General features: G+C 32.5%; 1 protein-coding gene across 1 annotated transcript; it reads left to right on the forward strand.

Annotated features, from left to right (window-relative positions):
• The first annotated feature begins 2057 nt into the window (after window positions 1–2057).
• LOC134696670 (uncharacterized) lies at window positions 2058–10743 on the forward strand. Its single transcript, XM_063558589.1, has 2 exons — window positions 2058–2138; window positions 7667–10743. Exon 2 carries the CDS (start codon window positions 7675–7677, stop codon window positions 10699–10701), a length of 3027 nt encoding a protein of 1008 aa, XP_063414659.1. The 5' UTR covers window positions 2058–2138; window positions 7667–7674; the 3' UTR covers window positions 10702–10743.
• The last annotated feature ends 1829 nt before the right edge of the window (window positions 10744–12572 follow it).

The following is a 12572-nucleotide window of genomic DNA, read 5'->3' on the forward strand; positions in this document are numbered from 1 at the left end:
TAACTCTTTTCATTGGATTAATTGTTGAATCATAAGCCAATCATAGTTCATTTCACATGCAAACTACATAAAAGAAAAATCGATATCGGACACATCTCCGGAAAAAATGATTTCCAACTGAAAATGAGGTTTTTTTTACAGATCTTTTAATTTATAAAAGGAATAAATGCAATATTGAAAAGGTAGTTAATAACAAAATGCTACTGTCAAAAAGGACAAAGTACTGTTTATTCTAAATTGAAGGATATTTTCAAAACAGAGACTTATCTAAATGCTATAAAGAAACTAAAACTGAGCACCTTGCACAAATGCGAATTATCTATTGAGTAGGGTCTTTAAAGTAAGGTTGACAAAGGCATACTAATTTTTTAATGTTGTTCTTTACATATAAATAACGATGAATTTCTTTTTCTGATAGAGTGTCTAACAGCAACGGCAAATTCTGTTAAATTTTGATCTTAGATATACTATAATTTAAAACTGTGCCGTCGTGTAACTTTGAAAAGCCTGGGACTTTTAGTGGAATATAGTCCTAGGTAAACGTAGAGTTCATTTGGCGTCTTTTGTGTGAACTGAACATGTAGAATTATGAAACACTGTGGCTTGTATATGTTAGAAATGTCTTACAATAAGAAAACAACTGCTTAAGTTAAATTCATATTATCTTAAGCATTATCAGTATTGTTTCTTTACTAATATGTATAATTGTAAGCAGACCCTTTTTTTTTTACCTTTAATTGGAATTGTGAAGTATTCGCATTCGTATTCGATATTGAACCGGAATAGACATACATAGGTCACCTTACCGGAAAATTTATCCCAGTTCATATCATATTTTTCCTTTAAAATCATCGGAACTAATAAAATGCGTCCCTCGAAAGAATCTTCGCCGTATAAAGAAGCATAGTCAGAGATTTAAAGAAAAATTTCAGGTATGCTTCAACGGGACACTGAGTAATATACAAATTTATCTTTTTGAAATTCTTGTATTTTACATGGCTTTTGCATGGGTGTTTATCTAAATTGTTTATCAATCAGAAAGTTAGTTTGACCTTAAATGGGTGTATAAAATGATTCCTTAATTTGCTATTCAGTTGTGAAAAAATATTATTCAGCTTAAAAGAGGGGTATATTGGTCCAGACAGGAACATACTTTCTCGTATACCTGTCAGTATTTTTGAACGGAAACAACGCAAAACGACTGGAACAGTTTTTTACCATGACTCTCTAACAACACTTTCACAGATATGTTACATCACAGTTCCAGACATATATTTTCATTTTTCATGACATTAGAAAATAGCTGGAACCAATAAAACACAATAAGATATTGGGAAACGGATGATATGGTGTGCACACAAATCCTACAAAAAGTCGATATACAACAGAACATAGATCAAGCAGAGGATAAACCAAGACCAAGAACATGTTTCATTACCACATCTTTTTTATCTATTCATCACAGAACTTAGACCAATGTTGTAAAACTGGCCTGCAATTTATACTGAGAAATATCAGAAACGTTTTAAAAGACTTAAAAAATAGATCAAAACCAGCTTTAACATAGAATAATGGTGTGTGCAGTTTTGAAATGTTTATGATATTAATACTTTAGTAAGGAACTGATTTCACTAGACGAATTCTTTTTTTAAACAACAAGACGGTAATGCTGTGGTCGTTATATTAATTAAACTTTGCTTGGAGTCGTTCGTAAATGGAAAATACTAGTTATATTACTAGTACTTTATTAGCTCAATAAAGATTAAAGTCCATCACTTTTTTTCGATGTTTAATAACTGCTTTTATGTTTATATCTATATTAATTTTGTCGGGTGAAAGACGAACCATTACCAATGTTGAAGGTATCCACAAACAATTTTTCTATTAAGTCGAATTTGTTTTCTTTCTTTAAGCATGTGCAAACAAATGAAGACAGGGTTTATCAAGCAGTCATCATAAATAAAAAGATCTATCAAAGGTGTCTACCTGAAAGGTGAAAGAAATCGTTACGTACCTTCTCAACCAAAACTTTTTTTTATCTTATATATAGAGTTGATATTCCACTCTATTGGTAATATTTAGTCAGTTTGTTCGATGGTATGCCACAGTTCATAGTTAACTTTTTTAGTTGCAATAAGGTAAGAAAGCTTACTAATTGAAACATTTTCAAAGTGGACATTATTTTTGTTTAAGAGGAAAATATTTGGTTTAGAGGGGTTAATATTTGTTTTCTGTACGTAATGCACTAATTGTATGGCGACAGAATAAACTGGATCTAAAGCTGTTTTCAGAACGTAATAATCTATTGGCGAAGATGGAAATTAAATATCCTATTATTGAAAATTAAACTTAACAAAAGTTGTTTTCTTAGTTTGTGTGTCGTGTAAGAAGTTTAATTATTGTATAAAAAACAGATGAATTTTAAAAATAACATGTTGACAATGTACTTTGCACAAATATCACGTATTTCATGTTTGTCTAGTTCTAAATATCTATCAAATCTTAGTAACTTACTTGGTCTGGTATGTTAGATAAAAACTAAATGTATATGATCAATGGTTTGATATAATATATGGTTTTTTTTTTCAAGTTTTCAAATTTGATAAATATAACTCGCCAAACAAGACGATTTCCGCAATTTATAGTGTATTCATTATATATAGGTACAAGTGATCGTAGATCTTGGATTGTCTCTGTTTGATTTTTTTCAATGGCAACTGTTTTTACTTTAGGGCCATTTAAAATCATTTTATATATAGACACTCCTGTCTATTGTGGATGATTGTAGGTTGACATCTTTTGGGTAGTAGTGTCGTTTGGTTGTTGTCTCGTGAACGTACATCTCCATTTTCTTTCAATCGCACAGAAAAATTTAATCCTCAGTGCGGGTCCAGAAGGCGAGTGGGGTTCCTGGGGTTAGAACCCCACTTTTTTGGGACGATCAATGCATTAAATGGGGACATAAAATCAGTAAAAATTCAAGCCCCAATGAATTATTTCCGTTACGTACTAGGTTTTTTTCGCGTAGATGTATTAGTTTAATTGAATTAAAATGGATTTTTTTTAAGCTTTTGAACTGTATGAATAGTCTTCGTTTTCTCATGGCCACACAAACCATGCCTGTCCACAGCCAGAGATCTCACAACTGGTTACTCGCAATCCCTTTATGTTAATTTAATTCAAAATTTATGTTCACCAAACGTGTCTAAGACTGAATGATTTGCATGTAAAACTTATTTATTTTTTTGCTTTACATATCTTTTTTTTATTTTTTTTATTTTCCTCTTTGAAGTTGCTTTTCACTTCATTTGATCAAGACTAATGATACAGCGTAAACCGTCTAACATTTGAGGATGAGTTACCAGTAGTTGGCCTCTTCATGCTGGTTCATACAGCATAACGGACTATTGGGCAAAACATCTTCTTGTTTATTTTTTATTCTGTTAACTAAATAGATTAATATTAATCCTTTTCTGTTTATCATGAAAAATCTAAATTCTTCATGTATTGGAAAACGAGACGAAAATAAAGATATCTTAATATTGTCAGGCGTACAAATTATGACACATGACAAAAATTATCCATGGACCTTGTCTTCATATTTCAGTCATTCAGACCGTGTCAACTTTGAATAGAAATAGATTGATGTGCTGAATAACTGTGAAGTAATAGGATGACAAGTACAAAACGTTTAAAGCATTATAGATATACTTTCTCTCTTTATTTACAAAGAAAAAATGGCATTCTATAGGGTGGTTATCTCTTATTCAAAACATCATCAAATACTTGTCAAATTTTATGACCATCATATTTCAACCTATTATGGTCGAATAAAATTTCTCATAGATAAAGTTATACGCCAATGCACATTTAAATCCTAGCCCTGTGATATGCCATCTAACCGATCGGAATTTAAAAAAAAGTGGGAGGCAATACTTAGACGAAAGAATCACTTCTCATGTCAGTATTATTGGTTTTAGCCGTACATATACACAGAATTTGATGTACGCAAGTAGCAAGTCCACGTGTCTGGCACAAGCATGAGCCTTTTGAGTTATTTGTTAAATAACATGCATATTTACCTGTAGCTTAATTACAATAACGTAGGTAAGCACTTTAACTTCATATTTTTCAGATATTTTGATGGATCTATTAACTTTTGCCTAGAGCTAAAACAGATCACTCTACAAAGTGCTTTTACCATATGATAAATTATAAACAAAAATGCTACGTAACAGTATTAAAATAAATACACACTAAGATTGTATTTGTTCTGCATTTTTTTTTAAAGACAAGAACGGACACCAACATCTTTACTTAATGGCAGGTCGGGTAATGTCACGTTTTGTTATCTTTTTATCTTTTTGCTTCATTTTCTTTTATCATGTGTCCAATGTCCAACAAATACCTTGACTAAACCTGCGATAGTCTGTTTGGCTCATCTCCGCTAGCCAAGGGTTACGATCCAGTTCCCTCCTCTCCACGTGGAGATAATGGTACTGGATCGTTTATACCCTTGGCTATAGTGAAGATGATTTGTCTTAATTTATAATGATTAATAAAATACTTTGTTGAAAAACAAAAGTATAAGATTTTTAGGACAATTCCATCAGTAATAAGATCAACTATGTTCTGCATAATATTTATTCTATGACTTTTTAGCAACCGTATAAATGACTGCAAATCTTTAAAGAGCAAATTAAAATCGGAATTTGGAGATCGTCTAGATCATGTAATTAGATGTTTGGCTTGAAGACCTTTCACCAACTATGATCGTTTATAAAGAACACCAACAATTCGTTGATGTTTTTGATGTTTTCTTGTTGTTTCGTGCACTTCATACCCTGTTATAATTTCCAATCAACCGTGACGACAAATTGTGCAATACAGTAAACCTCTAAGGTCATAGTTTTCAAATATGGTAGCATACATTTTTCGCATTTTTTAAAAATAGCTAATTAATAATGTCAAATGAAATAATTTTATTCTATAAACTAAAATTAAAGTTTAATCAAAATCTCTATCGCCTTTGTGTAAAGCACTGGCTAGAAGTATAAATATTGTTTCAAATATTAAATATTTCCTTACATAAAGATAATTCCATTAAATAGACAATTGCTACCAGTACATTCTTTATATAAATGTGTATAAATAATCAAAACACTATTCACGTTATAAGTTAAGACCTGTTATATTTAGGCTAATGCAATGTGTTAAAAAGGGTACTTCAAATATTTCTAGTTTAATCACGGACAAGTATATGGTAAGTTGATAAATCCACTATTCTGTTTAAGATTTAACAATAAAACTATTTGATTTTTCATAAACAATTTTAAGATCTTAAGCTTGTTTGAATATCAGTTTAGATCACTACAGTATTATAAAGCTAAAGCAGTTTAAATGAAAAAAAGTAGGTGTCATTCCTGTGATAATTGGATATGAATTAAAATCATTTAAGCTTTCAAGTACTTTTAAAAAAAATGACTGTTGTGTGGATTCAAACGTTGTCATCAGGTTTTTACACACTTTTAGATCTGACTCCCTGAATAACAGATCTTCCGTAAATATGTATATAGTCTGAAAGATGTATCCAGTTACGGTAGTCGTCCGCCTGAGCCAAATTCTAGTGTACACGGCTTTAGTTCAAGAAAAGTTTTTTTTTCAAAAGAGCAAAAACCATGGTCTAACATGTGACTCGGTTAAGACACCAACTGTTTATCAATTTACCAATAACAACTACACTTAAAGATTTTGGTACAGAGGACAATTTACAAGTTATCAATTACACGGATTATGCATATGAAAGATATAACACCCAGGGTAAGATTGAAGTAAATCATTGTTCAAAAAGGATAGAAATGACTTGATTGAATATAGATTAGATCTCAAATACCGGAGCTTGCTCTATGACATAGAGTTTTTAAGTTTACGATAGACTTATTTAAATTAGTTTTCAACTTCATAAATGAGTGGATTTATCTCTTTTTGATATTTAATAAAGTTTGATTCACTCTGTCAATCTTGAGAAGTATGGTTACCTGTTTCTCAGTTTATTAACATGTTTAATGAAATGTAAAGAAGTCCGTTGATAGTTACACTTAAGCTGATAAATTCTATCAAACTACTGAAATATTTGCACGAGGTAACTCCCTGTTTAAGGTAAGCTTTTTATGTTTTTATATTTTTGTCAGAAAATTGATTTACAACCATAATGATTTTCAAACAAGAAGGTGTAAGAATTTTAATTATATATTTACGGTCTACGTCTTTGTGTTTCTAAGAAACATTATAAATCGATTTTATTTAAGATAATGTTAAAATATTTTCATTCTGTCAGATATTTTCTACAATATTTTCATAAAATGTTCATGTATATTGTGTAATGGAAACACTTTCTGTCATTGTCTTCTTTTTTCCATTTTTTCTTCTTTTCGAAAGTACATTTTTTTTTTACCGTAAATCGGCTTCAAATGGAATAATTTTCTATTCAATAAGTGTGATTCTTCATATATTTGCGTAAAAATTATGCATTTAGCAACAACAGTATATCATCTGAACACATAATTTGTAAAAGAAAACAAACTGGGAGAGGATCTTCTTCATTATTTCTTTTCGATTCACTCTACGTTTCAACCGTGAAAGGTAATGCAACAAATGGAAGTTTTTAACGACCTTGACTGGCTATACAGCCCTTGCACGGTCGGTAAGGTAATGCAAAACAAGAGGTGAAGACTTTTTCGTAGATATGCCTCTAACTGACTTCGAAATATGACCTCAAAGTAATTACCTACAAATGTTTATTAAATAATATTCTAATAGGTAAACTTTTTACATTTTTCACAGAATGTCTAATTTGTAAATTAAAAAGAGCAAAAAGGTACAAGAAAACGTTACATTTAATGTCATATCAGTCCCTACACAGAACGATTTTAAAAATGAGATATCAATTACTATAAACGACATAAACTGTCGGTTTATCAATTATGTATTTGTACTAGAATTAAATGCAAACTTGACCTTAGAATGTTTGGCTACTCTACAGTTTAAGCCTATTGATTTTGATATAGAAATAAGGAGATGTGATATGATTTAACTATAAAAATCCACCATACACTACAATTTTCTCTACGGTCCTCAACAAAGAGCAGGCCGATCCTTACGATGGCCTTTATAGCTGCTTACATTCACGTCCTTTGGTTTCTGTTGAACCGTTTTACAGTATTTAAAGTAAGCTATATACAAGATTTTCATACACATTTCATGTTAAAGGCTTCCCAAACCTTTAGTCTCGAGAGTATTCTAGAAACAAGCAATTTACATTTTTTGAACGGAAATTAGGTTTCATCCTTCAATATAAAATGCATTTGCTGTCTAGATTTTGCGGCAGATGCATCTTATAGCAAGGGTGTTTTCCTTGTGGAAGCGTTTTGTGTTTTTAAAACAAACGTATTTACGAGTTTTGAACAATGGTAAACTTTATTCAACAGCTAAGAATAAAAGTCAGTCTGTTTTAATTATTAAATAATATGAATAAAAAGGTATGTTGGTTAAGTGCTGAAGTGGCAACAATCATGTGATACTTAGTAATACGTATAATGAAAAAAAGATTGCGAAACGGTTACCACACACCACAAGGCATTCAACCATTTTGATTTATTTTTTTCAGATATAAAGATGATAGAAGACAAAACAGTTTTGCTATGCTTACTTGGACTCTTGTCTACTTCATACGCATTCGATGTACCCAAAAGCAGCTGTGAACTTAAGCCTGTTGATGAGAGTTTTGCTAAATATATGGATAACCCTGGAATAACATTGAATGAATTTTATTTCAAAATGAAGAACTATTCCCAAGATCCTTTATATCATAATACGGGAGAGAATTATAAACTTTGGCGGTGGCATAGAACCAGAACTCAGCATGGACGCACTTTACTCATGCTTTCGTTTCATTATGATGTACTTTCAATGACAATATTAACTATTGGTGTAGAACCTTCAGAAGTGCTACTGCAAGACAACCCGTTTGGTTGCTTCGGTAACATAACAGTTGACGAAAGGGGGGATTTATTACGAGAACTAATACTCAATGACTTTTATGTAACTAAGAAAACTAGTTCTCAGATTGAATATGAATCTCATACAATGAGAGTTGTGTTTGCATGTAACTCTGTTGTCAAAAATTACCACGGTTATGGAAAGTTTATAAATAGATGTTGTAATTTGGAACCTAATGGAGAGTTATTGTGCACTGATCAAGTAGAAGACGCTTGGATTACTTTGTTATATGTTTGCATAACGCTTGTAAAAGTTATGGTATTTTTATTTGGGCCGCTTATGATACCGAGTCATATGTATGATGTGTCCTATATGGCATCACAGTATGTTGTTAAACTTCAACAGGAACTTAAAATGAAGCTTTTTGTCACCGAGAGTGCTCAGACTTCTGTACGATATAAAACAAGATTAACAATACAAGATATATCAGAATGGACCAAATTCCAAGAATTGTTAGGGCAATTTCCAATGGATGAAGTAATTCCAATCAAAATTCAGGAATTGAAAATTAAAGTTAAAGGGAAACGAGTAATTCCAGAAAACGAACCCCCGACGGGTCTATTGAAAACCCTTTTTGATAATCTAGTGCGTTGTAAGATCAAAGCCTTGGACCCATTTAACGAATGTTGTGACCGTAGTGTGTATGCCAAGTTTGAACCGCAGTTTAAGCATAAATGTACTTGGCACATGTGTGCTCAGACTTTTATTCGAGTACTTATGGTATTTTTAATACCTATTCCTTTTTATATGAGAATATTTCTGTATTATCAGTTCGAAGAGGGAGAGCTTTTAAATCGACGTAATTTTTCAAAATCCCAAGGTTTATCTGAATATTATGACTTTTACAGAACAAATATCATTCAACATTTATCCCCAACACATGGAATATTCATCGCTGCTTATGTGTTTTATTTTCTAGCTTTCGTTTCAATCGCACTTCCAAGTAAAAGAGTGAGCGAAAAAGTCAAATCTATCGCACGATGCTCATTTCAAGACATGCTTAATGTTGAAAGAACCAGTGTTCTTCAAGTATTGCTTAGAATTGGACTATGGCCATTCAAAAACTGGGGTCTACTCGCCTTATTAACGGCACCTGTATACACATGTGTGATGGCGCCAGCATGTTCTTTAATCTTTGCAGTCTATTGCTTACCGACTGTTTATTTAACATACAGACTTTTCTATCATGCTAGAAATAAAATTGACTACAAAGAACAAAATGTGGACGACGAATCGCCATTGATAACACGTAAACCAAGTGTGGTTAAAATTAAGAAAATAAAAAAGAACATAACGAAAATAGACAAAACGGTTCATAAAAGGCTTATGTCAATATCAGAAAATGAAGAGCATATATTTCCTTGTACATGGGGTAGCGGGACAATTTATAACCTTCGGAGATTTATGGTTCAGATTTTAGTAGGTGTTTTTTGTGTATCGTGTTTATACTCATTTATTTTATTGGCTGTAGAGGCAACTGGTATATTTGTGGAAATAATGGCGTTTACCATGATGGGCATCATAGTGAATGCTGGGAGTACTTTGAGATACGTTTCAATGGCATTGTTAGTCTTAGTGTATATGCATGATTGCTATAATAATGTTTATGAAAGTTATTTGACGTTTAATAAAGCCGTTATTGATGATATCATGGATCGAGTAGAAGATCTTAAAACGGTTGCTAGTTTGCCATCCAGTATGCAAGAAAGCATTGGATTTACTGTGAAGCCGGTTGAGGCGGTTGATCGAATTCCAACTGCATTTATGTTTGACAAAACCGAACCAAGATGGCGAATAGGCCATCTTTTATTGTTTTTGGATTCATTTGACACTCCGAGAATACCACTTCGACTTTTCAAAAAGTTGTGTGAAGTGAGAGTACATGGAGCTCCTGGACCAGTGTATATAAATTTACTTCGAGCAACTGGTAAATTCTTTATAATAGTGGTGTTTTTATTCTTTGTTATGATTGTGGTTATGGCATTTGGGAACGTGCATCAAATCTCATCAACCAATCAAACGCTAGCTACACTAGCTGGCGGGTTTGTTCCGATGCTTTTGAAAAACATTTTGCCTCGTAAATCTGTAAAATTGAACCTTAAGACATTGAGCTTTAAGGGGCAAATAGATGAAGTTATTTGCGAATTTAAACAAAATTGGCCAGTTTGTGATCTGGTGATTGAAAAAGATGAACCCGAACCGAAAAATGATGATGAAGACGAGACTAGTGATATTGCTGATGAAAAAATTGGAAGTCCAGAATTAAAGCGTAAAAAAAGCTGTGAATCTATTTTAGATGCTAAGCCGGAAGACAAGGAGAAAGAAAAGGAGAAAGAAAAACCAAAAGAAAACATTTTAGAAAAGTATATGAAAGAGAACGCTGAGTGGAAAAATAAAGACAAAGATAAGAAAGACGGCAATGGAACAGACGACAGTGCACGCAATTCAATAGTAGACGAGAATTTTGTTGATCTGTTCGTCGATCTCAGTGTAGCCGAAACATCAGTACCATGGCAGATGCATGGCTCCACAGAATCGATAGCTTCTGCTTCAATGCTCCCCGACTCGGACTTTGTAACAATGGAATCCTCATTTACAGATACAATGCCACAAATCACAGTGGTTAATGGTGACCGTATTTGAAAATGATGAAATTGCAAACAGTATTTAACAGATTTTCCAGAAATACAATCATTTGTAAATAAATTACTTGATACTCTAGCAGTGTGTATTAAATATAGGCAACAGTAGTATACCGCTGTTCAAAACTCATAAATCCATGGACAAAAAACAAAATCGGGGTAACAAACCAAAACCGATGGAAACGCATTATATATAAGAGGAGAACAACGACACAACACCGAAACGCAACACACACAGAAACGGACCAAGCATCAGACAAAACACCACGAGATAACAAATATAACATGAAAACCAAATACAATGTACATGAATTTGGGATAGACAAGTACCATGCCACGTCTTATCTCAATATCTCAAAAATAAGAGAAAACACAAACGACTCAACGTTAAAATGCAACACACACAGAAAAGAACAATAATATAACAATGGCCATCTTCCTGACTTGGTACAGGACACTTTTAAAGGGGATTAAAAGTGGTGGGTTGAACCTGGTTTTGTGGCATGCCAAACCTCGCACTTTAATGGCAAAGTTAAATATAAAATTGAAATAACAACCTAATATTACAGGACTACAATACAAATAAATAGGAGAACATATTAGACAAAGAAAAACATGATTAATAGATAACAAAAAGCATAAGGTTTAAAATTCAATACTCCAAAAACGCGCTTTGTCCACACAAGACTCACCAATGACGCCCAGATATAAAAGATCGAAAGTGAAAAAAGTACAAAGTTGTACAGCACTGAAGATCAAAAGTTGAAAAGGTTTCGCCAAATACGGCATTGTTTTTATGCCCTGGATAAGAACATTCTTATTATATAGAACATTAATGTTTCTTCTTTGTTGAAATATTTTCTAGGATCTTTTACAACACATCAAATCCCCATGCCAACAAACTGGGAGTCGCATATGGATATTGAGTGCTTAAAGTCAGCAGTTTGGATGTATTCACAAATGCAGTTTGGATGTATTCACAAATGCAAATGGTGTATGTCAATACTTCTTAAAAAAAGCATCCCGACTTAACTTATGTGATGTGATTTATTAAAAAATACTTGTAATAACATTGAGAATGGAAACGAGGAATTTGTAAAAGAGACAACCCGTCCAAAGAGCAGAAACAGCCCAATGCTACCAACGGGACTTCAACACAATGGGAAAGTCCCGCACCCGGAGGTGGGCTTCAGCTGGCCACTAAACAATAATGTGTACTAGTCCAGCGAAAATGGACGTCACACAAATCTTCGTATGAACCAAAAAATTAAAGTAAAAAAACCATACAAGACATACAAAGGCTTTATATGGTTCCTGAGTTGGGACAGGCGCTGAATTGCGACAGGTTAAACATGTTATGTTAGATCTCAATCCTCCTATACCTTTAGCCAATGTAGAATAATAAAAAATCAAGTCAGTAATAATAAAAAGCACAGCAATACGCACAGTTAAACAGTAAAAAAAATATGGATTTTTTCAAGTAGACGGGTTTTTTTTCTCAACAATAAATATTTCTTTAAATAAGCCCCTGTGATATCAAGCTTTTTCTTATAGAATGAATTCATAAAAATTATCTTTCATGCGTAGGGGTATATATGTTTACAAGATTAGTTATGTTACACAAAACATGGATTATTGAGTAGTCCACATTCAAACGATATGAATGAAGTTTAAAGAATTTTTTCAAGTGAAGATTGATCGATGTACTTGAGAATAATTTATTGTGTAATGTCTGAATAATAACCTACTGGCAGACGTGGTGGAGGTTGTTTAGATTTCAGTCAATCTAATTAGGATTTAGGGTGAATCACATCTTTGATGCAGCACGTACTGATATTTTAATAACGTAGCCCTATATCATTTAACATATTT

Source organism: Mytilus trossulus, chromosome 14 (assembly GCF_036588685.1).
Source record: "Mytilus trossulus isolate FHL-02 chromosome 14, PNRI_Mtr1.1.1.hap1, whole genome shotgun sequence".
NCBI lineage: Eukaryota > Metazoa > Mollusca > Bivalvia > Mytilida > Mytilidae > Mytilus > Mytilus trossulus.

Bases quoted from the DNA above. Each gene is read 5' to 3' on its own strand.
- LOC134696670 (XM_063558589.1), top strand. From the start codon at position 7,675: ATGATAGAAGACAAAACAGTTTTGCTATGCTTACTTGGACTCTTGTCT.